This window comes from Zophobas morio, unplaced genomic scaffold (genome assembly GCF_036711695.1).
Source record: "Zophobas morio isolate AGI-343-1 ecotype UQ-CSIRO unplaced genomic scaffold, CSIRO_AGI_Zmor_V1 ptg000834l, whole genome shotgun sequence".
NCBI classification, from domain to species: Eukaryota; Metazoa; Arthropoda; class Insecta; order Coleoptera; family Tenebrionidae; genus Zophobas; species Zophobas morio.
In genome coordinates, this window is record NW_026972936.1 from 61,199 (window position 1) to 81,898 (window position 20,700).

The following is a 20,700-nucleotide window of genomic DNA, read 5'->3' on the forward strand; positions in this document are numbered from 1 at the left end:
CTTTTATAGCACAGATATAAGTATTATATATAAAGGAGCAAAGCTTCGGCAATAATTAAGAGTGAAGACGTTTCCTGCATAAATGAAATCCTTTAATACTTTTAATAAAGCGCCAAAACAATATTTTCAATAGAAAATACTACTTGACTAAAATCAAAAGTTTGGTAGTTTGCATTGGAAACTATAAACTATATAGTTTCCATTGACAGGTTGTAATTTCCTGTAAAACTACGATTCAAGTCACTGGGACCTTATTTACTAAATCTAATGACCTGTCGCACTCTGCCTAGTACCCTTTAATAAGTATAACTACTATCGCTGTATCTTATAAGCTAAGGCTGTCTTGTCTCTGAAGTGAAAGCTTGATGCATGCCCTACGAGATAGCTCACGTTTTGGGCCGGGATTCACTTGGCTTAAAAAATTCCGTTGGCCTTAGACAAGCAATACCGTAGCCAAGTAAAAAAAAAAAGCCGATCAGTTTTTGACTAGTACGTCATGCAGTATAACACTTGACGGGGGATTCCTCTATGTAGGTTATGTTTATATAGATCTGCGTCATACATATTTAATCTTTTCTGACATCAGTAATAAATTCTTTTTTAATAATTTAATTGCCTTTTTAGTTTGGGTTTAGAGTAGCTTAATGTTTTGGTTCCAAAGCAGCTAAATGGTCATTGATATATATTTTAAGAATATTGAAGTCACCGTGCTTTTTATTATATAAAAATAGGAAATATGGAACAAAGTGCCGCGCATAGTTTAAATTATCGTTAAAACTAGCGTATTAAATTAGGGAATGATCTAAGTATCTAATACATTCAACTTTTCGATTTTTTTAACCTTGGTGGAATTTCCATTAAATTTCTTTTTAACGATGAGGTTGCAACTGCACTCTTTTAAAAAAGGTCAAGCAGTCTTTACAAATTTAACATTTAAACAATAATACTTTTTCTAATTCATACGGTTAATCTTCGGAGGGGTAGATATAAAAAATTATACCGAGGATTTTTTGCATATCCACTTCGTAGTTTGTCCTCCATATTATTTTTCTAATCTTTGCAAACGTACTAGCCTTAAATTTCACATTTACCAAAAATTTTATACGAAAATTCTAGGTGTAAAATTTATAGAGCCTGCAGGTCAAGGACTTTCTTACGTAAAAAGCATTAATAATTATTTTTATAACTCTGGCAAAAAAATACCTCTTCGCAATTTTTATATAATCAGATTTCACCAGCATTAATGAAAAGCTTGCTAGACAAGCAATGTCGACGATAACTTTTTCACCTTGTAAGATAATATATTATTTCGGTTAATTACCCCGCTGTCATATTTACTATATACTCAGTATTAAAATATGATTAGACCAAGGCTGCCAAACAAAATGTTATTTCTCGAGCGCACTTTTTTAAAAAAAGTCATTTTTTAGGGTTTGCAGCTATTCAGGGCGAAGAATCTATGGTATTACCGATGGGGTCGGTCGCTTTGCCGGCGAATATTGATTGTTTTATTTTGTTTCCAGTTTTTATGATTGATATATAAATAAAAGTTACGATTGCTGGTTTACTTTTTCTAATTTGTTTCAGGTATAGTCACGAGAAAAGCAAGTATTTTTCCACCCTTTCTTGACTCAAGACGGTAAGACAAAGAGTTGATTCTTTTTGTTTAGGTACCAGAATATGGGATTGAAGATATTCTCTCTTTACACTCACTTTTTTTTTTACTAATCAACTTTTAAACTAACTAAAATGTTACTGTAATAGAAAACTCTACTGATTTTAGTAAATTCTTTCGTTCTCACGAAAACTTCATGTTTTTCCCTTCTTCTTTTATTCATGCTGGTAAATTATTTGAAATCTTGCCTCTTTAAACTCGTTTTTCAAACTTCTTTGTAAGTTATAAAAATTACTGTTTTACCTTTTTTAATTTTAGTAAATATTTTTTTGCTAAGTGCAGTTGAGTTTTCTATTTTTTACTTTATTTCGAAATTCATTTTTCTCTAGTTTTAAATTTGGTTTTTTCCTAATTTTAAAGTTTGGACTGTTTTTAATGCTGGTTATTTTGAAACTTCTTATATTTTTGTTTCCTATATTATTTTACTTTTGATTTATTTAAATTCATATATTTTCAGCTCGTTATTGACTTGTTCGCAACGTTTTATCTCGATTCACTTGTGCTTCCCATCTGGAGTGAAAAGGAATGATTAAAGTTTATACTATTGGTATCTTAGCTTTAGATTCAAATAAATTCTTAGTATAAATAGGGTTTTTGTATAGTTTTTTAATATCGTTTGAGGATATCTTATAATATACATATTTACTAAAGGTACTCGACGCCTGTCGAGCTTCAGTTTTAAGCAGAAAGTTTGTAAAACGGTTTTTTATATTTAAAGAAGAAAGAAAGGTTATATACAAATTTTTATGTAAATCAGTATAAGAATTGCCTTATATTATAAGTTATAAATAAGCTGGGTTGTCTTAGGCTGGTTATTTATTAGAGGTTGAGGAGAATAAACACATTTTTATTGTAGAAAAATATTAAATTTTAAAATATTGAGTGACTGCAAAAATTATTGAAGTTATAGGTATAATAAAACAGAAAAAAGGAAGTTTTTATATTTTGAATTTATTTTATTGATAATTTTAATTATGATAACTTTAAATTAATATTTACTATTTAAACATATTTTAAAATTTAAGAGCAAGGAAGGATTTAACGTGTAGGTGAATTAATTAAGGAAGTTTCCTGAAAGGTTACTCTTGACACTATTTAAAGAAAAGTTATTACTCGTAAACAATATAAAAAAGTTTAATAACTTCATACTAATAAACAATCACCAAGGAGAGTTAGGATAACTTATTAAAAAGTTTACTATCAAGCAAAATCTTATTCTTTTTAAATATTCACTGGTTAAACTTCGACTCGGTGTTTCTTGTGCTCGGCATTGATCTAATGGGAAAGAGAGGTTCTTATTAAGTTGGAGATCGTGTAAGTTATACTTTCTATGTTAAAGTAATTAGTAAATAGCAAATTTTTTTTAGGTGTTTTTAACTTTTGTTACTAACTAGTAAAGCGGCTGTATATTGAGCATTTAATAGAGTATAGTATTATCAGTCCAAAGTTTTTAAAAAATAATAAAAAAGTTAGCGATAATTTTAAAGCATTAAATAAAAAATTTAGTATAAAAAATTATTTATTATGGATTTTTTTCTAAGGTTAATCCAACTTCGGTAAGCTTAACTATTTTATTGACTGACTTTTTATCAACCATTCTGGTAACTGACCGTCTCGAGTAATTATTTGCACTAGTTTATTTTTTAGCTAATTCATTTTTTTTTCTTTAGCAATTCCCCGATTTCGGGGTTCTACGGCATACTGGCCGCCTACTCCGCTTGCCTTTAACAACTCACGCCGGAAAGGACACTAGTTATGATCCTGCAAAATCTGTTTGTGTTGCAGAGTAAATTTATAAAACCAACACAGTCTATATTTCAATTTATTTCCTTATTAAAACAATTTTCTCTTCTCTGCCTCATAATCGCTGTAGTGCTTTCGGCTACCAGACTTTTGCCCTCTTTCGCCCCAGTACTACTCTTCTGCAGTACACAAATATGGCGTGGATACATCTGCGGTTTTCCCACGCTGCACGTGACCCCTCCGAGAGTTTCGCATACAAATCCTTTTCCCGGATTAACTTTTTTCTAAATCAGTCTCTGTTTCTCTTCCTTAATAAACTGTGCAGGTTGCTTAGACCATGTTCTACGGTTCTACCGAGACAAAATAAATTATCAAGGCTCCCCGCTAGAAAGGCCGCCGCTACGTGCCACCTCGACGTGGGAAGTCACCCGTCTGCTTGATAACCACACAGCGGTTGTGTATAAGGGGGTTATTATTTATTCTAACAAAAGAAGCTCGGCTTGCAGGCTCTCAACGAACGGCTCTCGAACGTGTAGCTGCCGGCTGGGCTGGCTCTACACCAGTTCTGGTTTATTAAAATAAATATTGAACTAGTTTTCTAGTTTTCTTGATTACTGCTAGCCGGTATTTGACCCCTCCCATTCTCTCGCGTCTTTTAAACACTGTAAAGTTTTTTATATATTATGAACACTTAAACAGTTTTTGTTGGTAATAGAAGTACTTCGCGGAGAGCGAACAGCCAATTTTCTGCGCTGATTTCCGAGGCCGCACTTTAAAAATTAAGTTTTATAACTCAAAAGAATGAATTAAAGGCCTACCAAAAGTAAAAAGTGAGTTTGCTGGTGGTGAGTTTGAACGCGTGAGCTCGATAGCAGTCGTCAGCTGGGAGAACTTGACCGTCCTTGCAGCTCAAAAGATCAATACTATAGCAGGGGTTCCCGTGTTTCTGCTTAGAATATGTTGCAGCCTTGATAGTCCAAGTATCCCGAACCGAACCTTGTATTCGTCCATATACATGTTAAAGCAGTGACCGCCCAGCACGGCGTAGTACAGGGACCAGGCGCCCTATGACAGTCGGCAGAATAGGTTCCCTCGGGCGTCATAATTATCAAGCGAAACTTACGGTATCTCTTTTCATGTGAAGATAGTCCTCGTGGTAACGCTCTGGTTTCTACAGCGAAAAGGCTGATAGTCTCGTAGAAGCAAGGCCAATAATAGTAGTAATAATAATCTTGGTAGCGCTCTAATTTCTACAGCGAAAAGGCTAGTGGCCTCAGCGAAGCGGGAAAGGTGAACGCACCAGCGTAAAAAACTCGCAGTTCATACTCATGGCCATCAAGCTATTTTCCGAGTGGGCGACCAGCGAATTCTCGCGGGAGATGGTGAAGTCGCTGAGCCCGACACAAATAGTGCCTTAGGATGTTCTGATAAAGATGAGTAAAGGATGCAAGACAAGAGAGGCAGTCACCCCAATCTTCTACAAATTCCGATTCATTTTTTGAAGTAGCAATTTTTTTTTTCTTTCGGCTAAAAAAATTCAATCCAAATAGCGATCTGTTTTTCTTGTTGGCTCCAATAGTACAACTTGTCTTTGCTTTAGCCTGCGTTGAAGCTTCTACGCACAGGGAAAAGTCTTTATCCACTTCTCTTCAGACGCATATATATAATAAAGTAAGTCTCTAGCTATTTTAAAAAGATCATATTTAATGAGCGGATCTATAAAAACTTTTTTATTCTAAAAATTATATATATTTTACATCCGAGCGTCATCTATAACATTATAAAAAGCTTTCTCAGGAGCCCATTCAGTTGTCTTTGAAAGTATTATCTCCCCTTCATATAAAAATTAGATTATATACAGTAAATTAGATATATAAATACCTTTATGTTGAACTTTTACGTGTAAAACTTTTTCCGTTAATGGTTCCAACTTTTCTAATTAAAAAAATAAGCAATTCAATAAATATTTATTGAAAACTATTGATAATAACTTTTCGAAGTTGCTTCTAACTTGGATCGGGGCGACACAGCAATATCTACCAGTTTCAGTAACAAAGTAAATTTAAATAGAGAAAAAAAAAGGGAAATACCACGTAACCGAAGTATAACCCGTTGCGGGGAGTCCCCGGTAAGCAGTGGAGATGAAGCAGAAGTAAAGTTTATGTCTTTTAATTTCGGACGCTCCTTAATTCGTACGGGCTTTTCTGAATATGCACCCTTTTTCAAAGCAAGCGAATCGTCGTTTTTTGTAAGAAACCTTTCGATATAAATTGTTATTACAGATAATGTAATAATCTAAATAATAAATTATACACTTCTTGCGTAGACCAGACATCCTTACAAGTTTTAAAAGCTATATTTAGTTTAGACGTCTCAGTATCTTAGATAAAATAAAAATCATGCAAAATTATTTTTTTGTAATAATCACAAATATAGAGTACTGCATCCCGAAAAATCATTTACACCAAAGCCACCATGATTTTCTCTAATATAGAATCATAAACATGTTATAACAGCAATAGTTTTGCAACTATAACCTGCTTTGCTTAGGTGTACTTTGATTTAAAACCGTTTGTTTACTACCATCAATCCCTAGAGTCCCTTTAGCCAAACCTAAGTTAGGTCAGATATACGCATAGTAGTGGTCGGTGCAGTTATGATGCTCTCTGCTACGAAAACTTTAAATAACCTTGGTTTTCCACTAAAAGTAGTTCATTTACTTCAAGAGGTTGCAAGGGGAGTAATTCTCCTTCAACCTTAATCTTACGCCTTCCCTTTCTCATAGGAAAACAAGGTATAACGCAAAAGAAGCATTGTCGGCAGTATACAAATACAAATGCATCCCAAATTCGGAATATATAATAAGGCGAAAACATGAGGAAGTTAAAACAAATATGGAAAGAAACCGCTTCAAATTTGGATACGTCATCGCACTAATTCAACTTACACCAATCGTCATGCATTAGTTACAGGCTTACAAACAATGCAATGTTCATCGATGATTAAGCGTAGCTTTGCACTTAGATTTACCATATAAATAACTTTAAAAGCAATGCATTGATAATTTTCACAAAGTTAATGTTTGGAGTTTGTAAATATTTATGGCAAGTAAGGTTTGCTTGATACATTAATTTTAACTTGACATAAAATCTTATGTATTTTTAATATGGTGACTATTTTCAATCTATTATGCTAGCGCAGTCCTAGCTTCTGCGGTGACTTCCTCTTCGTAGTTATTTTTATATTCAGATTATATATCTTCAGTTTATGTTAAGTGAACAAACTCGCGCTGTAATTATAGCTGTTTTTAAATTATTAGTTTGAGTGGTGCAAGTTCTTTTTAAAAAAATTTTCTAATTATCCTTAGAACCCCTGTAGATAACATGTAAGAAAGATCTGACTATAATGACATTACTTAGTATTTGTAACATGTTTATTTTTTGTATTCGTGCTTTGTAGTTATTATAAAACAGTTTCGCTTAAAAATTTTGTTTTAAATGACATACAGGTTTTGTTTTTATATTTTCACGCTTCTTAAGGTTTAATTTTGCTAATTAAACTCAAGCACAGTAGTAATATCTGATGAGTACCTTGTCTGAAAAGAAGTTTGTAAGATTTATGGTTTTAATTCTATTTGCCGTAATGTTTAGACCTCAGGCAATCCGCGATTTTTGTTGAAAAACAAACAGCAAAGAAAATGATTTGTGTATTTTTAGTAAGCCACATTTTCTTTCTTACGTGCCGTTCCAAATGGGGTGGTAAAAAAAAGCGTTTTAAATGATCTATATCACTACCTATGTTCCAAGGTATTAAAACAGTTAAAAAAATTTCTGCTTGACTGGATGAAGCTTGCGTTTAATGAATGCAGCTAATTAGTTCCTACAGAACGTGTCAGTACAGACCTCAGTGGCATCAATGCCCTTCTTATGAGTGGTCCCTCAGCGGTACTGTGTTAGACTTATTGGATATCGCTGCCTTGATAAACATTTGCTTTACAACGGCAGTTGAGGAGTTCATTGATTAGGTATTCTCAAAATAGAGCTTAGCAATAGGTAACCATATAAATTTTCTTTGATAAGCGAAAAAAATTCTTACTTTTTGGTTAAATGTTATATAAATAGTACTTATTTTAATGTCTTTACGCTGAAACAATTCTAAGATTGGGATGTAGAAAACTCAAATAGGTTATGTCCTTTATAAACTTTAGTAAGTAGTGAAATAAAAATCATAATGGACTGCCAAGGTTTCGTAATACTGTGTGACAGCCTAAATTGTAAAAATTTATAATGGAATAGCAGAATCATAACTTTTATTTCGACTTTGTCTTCCTTTGGCAAGCAAGTACATTTAAACATACATACAAACTTCCAAAAAGTAAATTAATTCTCAAGCCTCTTTAACTAAAAAGGCTTGGGGGTCTGATATTATAAGAAACTCATGCTAAAAGCTTTCTTGAACCGATCACAAAATATATTACTTTTTCCCTTAATTTTTACTAAATCCATGTCAGTGGAAAGTAATAAGCGTAATTATCCTCTCTAATCAAACAATTTCTACTTAAATTTTACGGCCCACTATATTTATATCGTACTGGGAAAGTAGGAGAGACACTTTTACTGACTAGTAACTACTATAACTTGTAGATCAGAACCGTATTATCCCTAAAGTTCGATTTGGGTTGGGAAAAGGCTGCTTAATTATTCACAACAGCCTTGAGTTTTTCCTTACGCGTGAGCAAGGGACGAAACCGATAGCCCTATTTTTGATGTAAAGCTCTTCGTTGAAACCTTTTCACCGTGTTTGATGCTACTGGAGTATTTTTTTCCTGAATGATGTTTCTTTTAAACGTGTTTTATTTTAGAAGTTTTCATAACTTTCTGCTAAGCCCTCAAAAGCAATTTTTTTGAGCGTTTGAGTCTACTGTCGGCTTGTATATTTGGCGGACAAACGTCATAATAACTTAATAAATAGTTCTTACCAATCTTTGCTACTTTTAGTAGGCGTTACAGTTATTTACTACGCGAGAAAGGGAGACACTTATTTAATATGTTACAGAAAGAGTGGATATTCTCTCCTTTTCTCCAAATTTAAGGATTACTTTACAGTGGCTAAGGTGTTCTTCACGAGTAAAACATTCGTCAATTTTAAGAATTGCAAGTTATTGCTATTTAAAAAAAAATACTCGGGGTATTTTAAAGGAATCTGGAAAGCAAACTTGTGGTAATAAGTATATATTATAATTGCAATAATGCAGTGATATTATTAATATATTGTTGTACCTTCTATATACTTATTATGTTTGTAGGCATTCACTTTTTGACTTGCTGTTAATCAAGACACCTTCAGTTTTTAAATAAATTTTAACAAAAAGAATTTCATATTTTAAATATTCTTAATTTTTTTAAAAGTTATTCCAGGTACTTGGTTTTTAATTTTCGACCCAACTTTTATGCACAGGTACTCCTAGTTCAATAAATTTTATCGAGAAAGCACTACACATAGAACTGCCTGTTTTGGACTTATTAAAGGAATTTTATAAGTACTTTATTACATAAATCTATTAAATTATTTACTTAGTATATCACTAGTGCATTTTAAGGAAACTTTTGTCAATCTTATTTTTAAAGACTTAATTATATAATATATAATTACTGTTTTTATTGATAGAACTATAACCCAGAAGACAATGGCTCGCGTGTTTTTAGATATAAAAAGACCTTTCTATGAGTTACTTTTTGTTATATATACTTACTTTATTTATTCAGAATGTTAATAATAACATTCTCGTTAAAAGTACTACTTACCCAGTTGTATTAAACGGACAACTATTGTTTAAACATTACGTCCTACGTTTAATATATATATATATATTATTTTTTTTGTTAAAGCCTTCTCGAATCTAGTTACTTTGTATAACTTCAGATGCCCACATTAGGTTCTGGTATTTTTCCTAGACGTTTGGTATAGTAATTCAGACTCTAGCTACATTAAGGCTTGCGAGCAAACAACTTTATGACAAACTTTTTTGTGGTTTATTTTTTAATTTTAAAAACTTTAATTTAAATTAAAGTTTTTCAAAATTGTTATTAACGCTGCCTTTATATCCCCATGGGCATAAAACCAGGGTCAAAAAAGAGAGAGATAATTTTAATTTAGAGAGGGGAGAGATTAACATATAAAGAAATATATTTTTTTATCGTTATAAACGATGTGCGGAGGTGCGACCTCGTTATTACAACTTGATTTTTATTTTAATTCAGTGTTCTGAATAAATAACAAAATCCTTTAAATGTACCCATGACCCGATCTTTGGAAGTACATATAAATAAATTGTTACCAGGAATCTATGTAAAGAATCTTTAAGTTTTTAATAATCTCACAAAGGGGGCCCTTCATATAGATTATAGACTACATATTTAACTGTTACCAAAATACTTATGATATATTAACCAAGGTAATCATCCGTTTTAATTGAAGCATAGTTAAATTAAAAGGCATAAATAGTAGAAATCCAGTAAGGACTTAAAAAATTTGTACAAAAACCTAGCTATTGCCGCCTTTAATTTAAAACATTTTATATAAACATACGTCAGTATGCTTGCTCGTTAACGTCCAAATTGGGGTGTGATGTGCAACATCGTTAAGAGCGAGGCCCTCTTTTTTTTAAAAAATGCGTTACTTTACCTTCTCCCCTTTCTTTCGTGTATCAGGCAAAAATAATGGATTATTATCGATAACAAACCGTTGTGGCGGAGAGCAAGGTGGCAACGCAGCGCGTTACTCGCTACTGTATATAAAGAGCTACGGCCTTAGCTTTGCAGTCCAAGGGTTAACTGAGTTTTGAGGAGTAGTGCATGGGTAGCACCACTTTCTACGTTCTTTACGTCTGTTGGATTTTTCTAACCCTAACCTAATACTAGAGCTATTTGTTTTCAGTGGTATAAATGGCATTAAAAATTGAAGTAGTAACTGAAAAAATAAAAATTATGGTAATAATAATAACGCCATATTAGTTTATAGAATGACCATTAGCATTAAAAACACGATTATTAGCAGCTACATTAACAACCACTGTGAACTTATCCAATAATAAAAAAAACCTTTAAAGAATTACACAAGGCCGGGTTATGCAGCCCATGCTATTGCTAAGCAAGCACCACCGAACTAGCTGCGCCACCACGACCCCGTAAGGAGAGAATCCTTCCTGTTATTTTTAAGTGAATAAAAGTGATTTTTCTCTATAAAACTTAAGCTAACACGCGGTGTACAACCTCTGATTGCGAAAGACACGCATAAGTGGCCAAAAAATTTTAACAGTGGGTGGAAATAACTCAATGTTACGGAGCTTAGCGTGACAAACTTTATTCACCCATGCTCCTGAAATAAAAGTCTCTCAAGATTGTTATACATGATATATAACCATTAACTTAACGTTTTTCATTCTCGAGGCCGACTTGCATATTCAAATAATTACACCCTCCACATTGGATCGCTGGTGCACGCGAAACACCTGCTATCGTAGATAGCAGTACATTTGTCCCGAAACGACCTACAGATGTAATTCTCGATACTAGACCTTCTATTTCTAAGCCCTTTGCCCTCATTATTAGTTTGCTTAATTATTTTATAAATTAATCACATGTATATATGGACTAGGTCAGTTACAGGAAACCTTGAGTCTCGTTCATTTTCTTTATGGTCAAGTGTCATCCCTTCTTCTGTTCCTCTCCTTGTTCTTGTTCTTGTAAATAAACCTATAATTTTACTAATTATTTACACTTATTCCTGGTTGCACCACGTCCTTCCATCTTCATAGAGGTAACTTCCTTTGGGGTCGTTACAACAGAAGGTTCCAACATTGATAACCATCTCTCACTTCCAACACCGAAACTAATAAGTTGTGAAAAAGCAACGGTTAAATGTGCTCCCCTGCCTTGTTTTATTACAATGCAAGCTTCTGCGCTACGTATAAGGGAGATCCCCACCTTACAACACAGCGTACAAAACCGCCTCCGCTAGTTGTGCAACTTGTAAAGAGGAAAAATATCAACTATCACCCAGCAAATAATTTTTGCGGAGACCTAGTCCTCTGATTCAATGTATATCTTATAACTGTCGAATTCCACTCCAATTTTAAGTACAATCCCAATAATATCAAAGGCCCCCTGCATAGGCGCGAAAAGCAGCTCTCTTGACCGCAACAACTATAGCAACAGTAACAACAACAGATGCCATAAACTTTTCAACGACGTTGGGAACAGTCAAGAGCTTAGTTAGCACTGCGTGAACTATGAAACGGAAAGGAAACATCGATCCGTTCTTTTGTGAATTAGATTAAAAAAAGAGACTCTTTATTGCGCTCGGGAGTACTGATTACGGCTCCACTCTACTGCTTCGAATTTAATGCATAAACCGGCGAAGGAAAGGGTGATACTCCTAGTTCTTGCTTTTAAACTGTGGTGTCCAAAGAAATCGGTGAAAGAAAGGGAACAAGTTTGCTAAGTAGTCCATAACTCGTAAGGTGTAGAAAATTTTTCTCAGGGCAGGCCATAGTTACAAGTGCTGACATTAAAATTTATTCCGCAGAAAAATTGTCATACATTTTTAGTTTTATCCAAAGTGCTTTTTTAAAGTGATCGGTTGGCGGAAAAGGGACTTAACAAGACTGTTAAGGGAACTTGTAGTCCCGTCATGCGCTAGTATTAGTTTATTCTGCGTCTGGCAAGTGGATCATTTCGGTAAAGCCTGCTAAAAAATGGATTGATTTTCATGATTTCTTTAAACTATCCTTTTTTCTATTTAACATTCAGCTTGTTCATCATCTATTATGAAGTTAAATAATAAAAAGTTAATAAATTCTTGTTAACTGAACCGTTATTATTTAAACTCTCGTGGTGGTTCCCACGCATAAGGCAAGCTATGAAACTATACTCAAGATAACCATAGAAAACAAAGCATAACCATAAAAATTAATTAAGAAATAAGATTTTAGATAAGATAATCAATCTTACAATCAACACAATTTTAAAAATTTCAATATATTATATTTTTAAAATTACATCTAGTTAAAAAGTAAGCTAAAAATTTCTGGTGTTTATAATCTTACAGTATCTAGTTTCTAGAATTTAACTTTTTTAAATAAAGATGAAAGGGAAATACTAGACTTCTCTTGTTCCTCTTTCTTATATACATTATTCTCTTTCTATTTTTCATTTTTTTTCCTAAGCTTGTATTCGTTTACTTACTAATTCTTTTTTATTTATCTGTTTTAATATCTCTCTAATTTCTAAAGCTGTTAGCGCCGAGCCAAGTCACACACCGGCAGAGGTGATCAACCTGTATATAAATATCTGAAAGGGCTAACGTGCGCATTTATAGGATACACTCGTAAATTCCAGGACTTATTTAGAACTTATGCATTTGGTACATTTATCAAAAGCAACTGCAATTAAAATAACTTCGAGTTGCACGATTTACAGGGTATCGTGAAGGGTATGAGTGCATCTAGTAGGGTACTCGTCATTAAAAGTAGAAACTTGCCTTGCTGTAGCTGCAGGCTTTATATAAAAAGCGTAGCTAATTGTGGATTTCAACAAGCCATTTATAAGTGCAATCGTGTCGCACAAAAATAACTTGCACTTCCCGAACAGTTTGGGGTCAAAGCGCTTGCTATTACCTCCTTCACCTCCGGCACAATGTTGGCGCTTTGCCGCGCAACGATATTATGTTGTCGATATCGATCCTTAGTTATTTTGCCCAAATACTCCAAAAAAGTTCTGCACTTCTGGAAGAAAGGAGAAAAGAAAGCGCAACGAGTTTTTTTAAAATTTCGACTTTAAGAGATAAAGTTGTGGTTTCCATGCATTAAAAAATTATACATGCGTTACTCGGTGGCCTCAAGGGCTCGTTGCGTTTAATTTTTACGAGTAGCATTAAAGTGTGGTTTAAGCAAACTTACAATCTAAACATAAAAGTTAAAACCTTTCTCAGTGGCTGAAAGTTGTTTATTTTACCAGATAATTTAAAGTAGGTTTTTGTGTTTTTTCTTACCCTTTGGGTTTCTGCAACATGAACAAGTTTTTCGTAAATTTAGTAGATCTACTTCAATTTTTTTGGTTGCAATTATGTTTGTGTCAAAATTATAGTTTTACTGGAGTAGAAAACGATAATCTACAAATTAATGATATCCGGTTTTTAGCGAGTGGAAATAACTTTCTCTCGTTAGTGGCTAACTCTCCTTTTGAACTCTTTAATGTTTTAGCAGCTTCGAACACTTCTAAAGATTTAATAAATATGGAATTTCACATAAATCAGCTACTTAAGCATCATGGAATTCGAGCCTTTGAAATTGCCTTATTTCTAAAATGTAAGTTCTTTTTAACTCCAAACAATACCAATTCTCAAAATAAAGTTACAGTTCAGGACATTTATAGCGTGTTATCTATCAAAAATTCTAAGAAACTCCTTTTTGGTTGTAGGTTCATTGAACTCCTACCAATTTTTAAAAATTGGGTTGATAAAAGCTTTAATGATCCTCCCATAATTATTATACTGAGCATAGTGAATGACAATGACATACCAGCATTATTTCGAAGAAATTTTGCTAATAATATGACCCTAAACCTTAAGTTAACTGAAGATGCAGTACGTAGAATATTTCCAACTTCGCAAATAATTAAACATAATTACTTATATAAAAAAGATGAAGGCTTCCTTCAAGGGGAAGTAACTACCACAATAACCTGGCCGACTTTAAAAGAATCGCGTGGAAAAGTTATGTTTTGGGTAAACATGAATAATAATAACGGAGTTTCTAAACTTAAAAGTTCTATTTTCTTTCCGGTTCTTTCAGGGGCTGGGCCTGTAGCAGTAGTTGACGATTTGGACGTTAAAAAAATTAGTTTCTTGGTTAAAAAAAATTTTATGGTTTTTACAAGAGCCGAATGCAGTTCTAAAAAATTAAGTTGTGCTATAAAATCGGGTGCTCAGGTTATTGCTGTCACTCCTTGTTCCTTAGCTAAAACGCTTTCCCCTTTCATAAAGGTCTCTCTTCCCGTTAACATAAGCTCTGAAGGAGATACAAGCTGCATTTTTCCTACAAAAAAACAAGATTATGGTGTATCCAAAATTTTTAACTTTGCTTTTATGCCAAAATTCAATGTAGATAGCTCAATGGAGGCTAGCACTTTCAGCTCTTTTTATAATTACTCTCCCTCAACGTTTGTATTAAATCAGCATAACGTTTTCAGACTTAGAGGTTCCAATCAATTTAAATACAATGACAATATTTATTGGACGAGCATTGCTTTAACAGTGGTAACGTTAACTCTATTGCCTCTTTTCTTAATGGTTCTATTGACTTTACTAGCTTTTAAGTTGAAAATTTGTCAAAATTTATTCACAAAGGCAAGTTTCAGCGTAAAATTTATTCTATTTTTTTCCTTTTCACTTTACTTTTGTGGCGCGTGCTTCTTTTTTTATGGTAACTACCAGATGCTATTATCTCTAAGAGATCTAGGTGATATTCGGCAACGTATTGTACGAGACCTCGACAACCTCCGAAATTTAACCCTGTCGCTTGAGGAAGGAGCTTACCAACAATCCGATTACAAATTTAAAGTGCCCTGTATTTCCCTTTTTACAAAGTTTATAGCCCTCTTAAGAAAGAGTATTAACAAAATTGGAAAAATATCAAGAACAAATGGCATGAAAGTGCTAGAATACCGTCAAACTCTGGTGTATTATACAGATGTTACCGTTAAAATGATAAACATTCTTAAAACAATACATGTATTATTTTACTTAATGGGCTCGTTAAGTTTACTATTTATTCTTTTTTTATTAGTCTTTTTAGTAACTTCTCGGGTTTATACAAAAGTTCGATATTTTATTACTTCCGTTCTTATTACTTTTCTTTTCTTGCACCTTTTAGTGTTAATGATATACTTCTCAGGGTCCTTGATATTGTCGGATGTGTGCTTTAACCCGGATGCAATTGTGTCTAAATTTTTAAAAGATAAAGAAGAAAACTTTCAGATTGTAAAATACATTTTTAATTGTGTTGGTAATGGGAATGATGAAGTTGAAAGGTATATTGATATCATTAAAAGAAACCTTGAAGGCGCTAGTTCCCTACAGAATACTGTTTGCCCTAATGAAAAAAAAAATTTCAGTAGCCATTACAGCCCTTTCGTCCGACTCTTGGATGATGTAAAAAATAGTTTGTTCAAAACTGTTTCCTGTTTAAAGCTAAAAAATTTTTATGTGACACTGGTTTATGAATTAACATGCCAACGGACAACTAATTCCCTTTTATATTTTTTTGTGGGCACGTGTTTGTTGGTCGTCGCCCTGGCATGCTTCATTTTTGTGTATATTGGACACTCTCGGTTTGTCCTTAAAAAATAGTCCAGAATAAAAATTAAGTTGGAACCTCAACTCTGCATTTTAATTAATGAGGCAATTATATGGATTTATAAAGTGGCTTGTCTATTAAAGCATCGCTCCCATAGCTTACACTTTTACATGTGTTATATGCTAATTAACTTCCAAAAAAAAAGGGCGACATGGGTGCTTATTCACTTCGTAATAAGTTTGATAGTTTTTACAGATAGTGACTTGCTCATATTACAAGGTCTTTTGTAGTTTAAAAAGCTGTATATTATATGCGTGCATAGCCTTAGGCTTTACTATCTACGTTTATTTGTAAGAAGTATCCGTAGTATTTTCAATAGCATAATTGAGTTTAGTTAAAGGAAAAGCAAAGCGGAGACAGATAAATTATAACTTTTATAAACGGTGGTCATAAAGATCTTACTATTAAGAACTACACCTAAGTTATAATACCTTTTAATAGGAAAATTTCATAGCAGCAATTATCGTTCTAAATATTAGAAATAGTTTACTTCTCAAGTTTCGGTTTGGTTCAGTATCAAACTAGTAATTTACCGTTTTCATAATTTTTTTTCATAATTTTTTTGAGTCGACTTGCAAGCACAGTTCGCAAACTTTTACAATTATTAAAAAGTAGAAAAGAACTGTGTAGGCTAGATTTTGTTAATCCCCTACTGTCTGAGCGACTGTGTTTTAATCCCTTAGTAGTAATACTTTCTAGAATTACTCTTTCACAGGATATTAGTGATTTCCTGTCTCACTAGTTTATGTCATGCTCGCTTTTTTCTCGTGTTAGCAATTGATAAAATTCGTTTAATTAAGTCAATAATAGAGTAATACACCTTTGACTTCCTTTTCTAAACATTTTGTGGGTTTAAATTTACCGAACTCACGACGCCTTAAGGTGAGAACACTATTACTAGCAATGACTTTGTTAACTAAGGTTAATTCTAGCTCTCTCCGCTCGTAGCGTTATAATTAAACTGTAGCACTTACAACCAGAAAATTGTATAAAAATATCGATTTGTTTAAATTGCTTCACACTCGCACTTGAGAACAGGTAGAGAGTGAAACTACTTACGTACACAACATACAAACTAATTAAAGGCGACGCCTCGTAGAATACGAATTTATATATACCTTTATTCCTCAAACGCAAAATATAAAGGCCCCAGTGGGTAGTTTTTATAAATAACAATTTTTTGTTCGGGGGGTTTTATTTCCTATTTTTCATTTCCTTGTATAATACTAATATATAAACTATATACAATTTTCTTAACTTTTTATCATTACCTATTTTTATAACTATTCTTTATTATGTACTTCTATATACTTATCTATCTTTTTAAAACTTTTAATTAGAAATATCGACAGCTATCTCATTTTTAGCAACTTTGCTAAGATTGAAGCCTTCGAAAAAGAAGTTTTGGGGACGAAGACCTAGTGGTTACACCACTAAAGATGTTTCGAAAAAAAAAAAATTAAATAAAGTCTTTCTCCCAGGATAATAATAGAACAGTAAAACACCTACTCTACCATGTCTACCAAACGAAAGTCAACTAACATTTATCTCCAGTAACGTCTTGAAAACGAACAGTTTCAGAGCAAGTAATTGGGCTTTTTTTTACGAAACAAAACCTTATAATTCAAATTATTAACAAAGAAGAATACTCACATGATAAATAAAAAGAAGAATATCGGCCCAAATTAACAAAAGTTTAATTAAAAAATAAATTTTAAGTCAATAAAGCTGTTAATACTTTTCACTTGGCTTTAAATTTACCCTCCAACTTTCCACAAATTCCAAAGCTTTGTATAACTTTTTGACACCAAACATTGCATATACAATTCTTATGCCCTCCCTGAAGACAAGCTCCTAAAAGTGGATTTAAGAGACCTAAGATTATAACTTATTGTCAAGATTGAATTCTTTCAAAAAAGAAAGTGTTCCGAATGCCAACTTTACGGGAACACCTACGAAAACATTAATGCCAAACTCTATAAAGTGAAATGCACAAGAAGAATACTTTTCTTTGACCGGTCTCATCCCATAGACGAGTCTATGCTTGCGTCAAACTGCAAAGGTAATTTTGCAAATTAACGCGGGCAACGCCCCTACAAGAGTAACCCCTGCAATTAAAGTTTTTTCAACTATTTTTACTTCACCATTACTAAGCCAACCCAATCGAAATTCTTAATTTTCAATACTACTGCTAAGACGACCTTGTCTCATCGCATAAGAGGCAAGAAACTTAAAACGCAACTAGCAAGTTTGTCATTTATATAACCCTCTCCACTGATGTGCTCCTTAACTTTTTTCATTCCTTTGAAGATCATCCCCTACGTCTATAAAGTACGTAATCTAAAGCTAGTTTTTTGTAATTATATAGAAAATAACAGGTCGATACTGCTTTACTCTGGAAAACCCACCTCAAACCATATCACAAGATCAACACTCAGAACTAAAGTTATTCATTGTAACTCAGGTTTTATTATAAAAAAAAATTGGAAAGGTTTGATAATAAACCTTTAAGCAAGTGGTGTTGCTATATCCGTCTAGTCTTTAGAAAAATATGCATAATTTCAGCTTTTAAACTTCCTTACGTGAATTCGACAATGCGGTAATATTTCTTCTAAATGTTACAACCCCTTATAAAGTTATCATATAAAGATAGGATAATGAAACTAACCATAGTTCCTAAAACCACAACACTTAATAATCAAAAAGCGCAAGCCACGGTACGAAGTGTTTCATACTAACGACGTTGAAATACCACGAAGTTCTAAAGCTGAGTTTATTAATAATAAAATTAGACAAAAGAATAATAAACATATTAACTTTAGCATCCTTTACAGATAGTGCCATTCTAATTTTAATAACAAAATTTTTGTTTTTATAGCGTTTATTTGTTTGATACTTTACAGTTTCACCTTCTTTACTGTTATTTTTAAGAACTGCAGGTTCACCGTAAATAATTGCTTCGTATATTTACAAACTTTCCATGCTTTGTATTAATTGTACGCCTAAATCTTTAAAAATCTCCCTAAAAAAAAAAAAAATCTTTATTTTAAATGACTAAAAAGCTTCCACTGAAAAAGTTCACATCGGAATTCTTTAATATAAAAGGTTAAAAAAATTAAATACTAACGAATATAGAAGGCATCTTCGTTCTCTGCATCTGTAAGTTGAGCTAAGCCTCATGAAGCCCTCCTTTAAAAAAATAATTAACACCACCAATGTGCATACATACTACGAGGAGGCAGCAAAAAGACAAAGTTGTAAGCAGTTGATTTTACTTATATATTAAACAGCATTTCCCCGGTGCTCAATTGAGTCAATAAACTTCGAATACACGAGCTCTCAAACAGGTTTTTAGTCGTCCACGAATACAACCACAACTTAGCTTTCAATCATCCTGCTAGAAGTGCGCCTTCCTACAACTTGTAAGTCTTTTCGCTGAAAGACAATTAGTGTGTTTATCTATCCGTTCTTAGAGGGCAACGGCATCATTTTTAAAAATTGTGGCCGGCAGCTCAACCTGTAGTTAGTGATGAAGTGTATTACTGCGCATGCACCACGGCGAGTTGTTAGGTTTAGCAGTTTATTTTGTCTCAATTGAAGCAAGAACCTTGTCGCCGATATGTCTTAGGGTTGCTATTTTTTTTTAATTACCTAACATACTACAACTAGGTCCTATATATAAGAGGGCCTAATATACTGTGCACGAAAGCTCACCCAAAGGAGCTTACACTATCATGACTGTCCCTCAGGGATCAAAAAAGTGGAAATATAGGGCCCGGATTTCCGCCATTCGACCTAGTGTGATGGAAAACCGATAAAAACCGCCATAGGGAGAGGCAGTCTTAAGCCTTAGATTCGAGGCCCCCAGCATCGCCCAACTCCAGTCAGAATCCTCTGGAAGGGCGTAGCTTAAATAATGACTATGCTAAGAGACTACGCAAACGCATGAGCTCTTTAAAGTTCACAAGTTAACGAACACCTAATAAGCTCTCCGTTTTGTCTCTTACATTTTCTCCACGCCACGACCACCCTGAAGGCCACAGCGATCCCCCATTACCTTTACTCCTGTACCCCGCGCATATTACCTTCCGCTGCACCACCCCAGAGATTAGCAGACCTCTTGTTCATGATTACGATCCATTCCAACTCCGCCAGGCGAAGTCGCTTTCCAACATTCTTTTGAGTTTACGGTGCTTCCGGGAACTTCAACGTATACAGAACTATCCAATTAACTGTTTTACATGAACCTGGTGCTCCTGAAAGTCAAGACACGTGCCTTTTGCTTATGCCCTACGAGTACCAAGATTTTTAAGGGCGATTCCCTGCTCGCTTGGCAAGTTAGGCGATGTGCGTTTAGAGGAAACGATTTCTATGGCAAACAGAGCTCGTACCCGCGAAGCCGCTTGCGGCATCGTCGTTGCCTGCAACAGCCTCTCCACGCTCATACCGCGCTTAGTATCGATTGTGCCCGCGATATCAATACTCGTAGAGTTGCTATTGTGATTAGTAAATACAAAAATATAACGCTAACCAAAACTTGTCGAAACGTGATTGTCCCTCCAATGAACACCCGCTGCACCCTGAAAGTAATTGTTTTAGTACATATATATATATATTATATTCATTTTTTATTATAATTTCGGTAATTTTTAGTTAATTTTAGTTGTTGTAAGTTTTATTTTAATTAAAAACTTATTATTTTATTATTTTATACTCAAAGTATATTTTTCGAAAGGTAACTTGGGTATACAAACTTCCTTCACTTTGTACTTTCGACGCTTCAAACGTTGAAATAAAATTTAGCACTTTAAGCGAATTAACAGCATAACTATTTTTCCATAAATTATTATTTTAATTTTATAGTGTA

General features: G+C 33.5%; 1 protein-coding gene and 2 long non-coding RNA genes across 12 annotated transcripts; 2 read left to right on the plus strand and 1 right to left on the minus strand.

Moving 5' to 3' along the window:
* Positions 1-1,538: 1,538 nt before the first annotated feature.
* LOC135122007 (uncharacterized) lies at positions 1,539-3,824 on the plus strand. 4 transcript variants are annotated; one of them, XR_010279203.1, is made up of 7 exons: positions 1,539-1,670; positions 2,133-2,222; positions 2,327-2,404; positions 2,701-2,989; positions 3,217-3,293; positions 3,346-3,664; positions 3,744-3,824. It is a non-coding gene; the product is annotated as an uncharacterized LOC135122007 (long non-coding RNA). The 4 variants fall into 4 exon arrangements; XR_010279200.1 differs by lacking the exon at positions 3,744-3,824 and having other exon boundaries at positions 3,346-3,461; positions 3,549-3,631; XR_010279201.1 differs by lacking the exon at positions 3,744-3,824 and adding an exon at positions 1,765-1,842 and having other exon boundaries at positions 3,346-3,497.
* Positions 3,825-3,931: 107 nt separating this feature from the next.
* On the minus strand, positions 3,932-6,205 carry LOC135122006 (uncharacterized). Of its 3 annotated transcripts, XM_064046255.1 has the most exons (16): positions 6,108-6,205; positions 5,956-6,031; positions 5,860-5,903; positions 5,732-5,798; positions 5,509-5,675; positions 5,410-5,454; positions 5,300-5,353; positions 5,176-5,251; positions 4,887-5,065; positions 4,719-4,831; positions 4,542-4,589; positions 4,415-4,483; positions 4,237-4,364; positions 4,140-4,188; positions 4,034-4,080; positions 3,932-3,983 (listed from the first exon to the last, which is right to left on the minus strand). In XM_064046255.1, the coding sequence occupies exons 1-15, from the start codon at positions 6,199-6,201 to the stop codon at positions 4,036-4,038; spliced, it is 1,254 nt and encodes a 417-aa protein (XP_063902325.1). In that variant the 5' UTR covers positions 6,202-6,205; the 3' UTR covers positions 3,932-3,983; positions 4,034-4,035. The 3 variants fall into 3 exon arrangements, with proteins under 3 accessions (XP_063902325.1, XP_063902326.1, XP_063902324.1); XM_064046256.1 differs by having other exon boundaries at positions 3,963-4,080; positions 4,140-4,170; XM_064046254.1 differs by having other exon boundaries at positions 3,963-4,080.
* Positions 6,206-13,506: 7,301 nt separating this feature from the next.
* On the plus strand, positions 13,507-15,850 carry LOC135122008 (uncharacterized). 5 transcript variants are annotated; one of them, XR_010279208.1, is made up of 8 exons: positions 13,507-13,784; positions 13,836-14,062; positions 14,121-14,203; positions 14,271-14,399; positions 14,462-14,534; positions 14,583-14,734; positions 14,787-15,208; positions 15,372-15,850. It is a non-coding gene; the product is annotated as an uncharacterized LOC135122008 (long non-coding RNA). The 5 variants fall into 5 exon arrangements; XR_010279205.1 differs by having other exon boundaries at positions 13,836-13,896; positions 13,980-14,062; positions 14,462-14,734; XR_010279204.1 differs by having other exon boundaries at positions 14,462-14,734.
* The last annotated feature ends 4,850 nt before the right edge of the window (positions 15,851-20,700 follow it).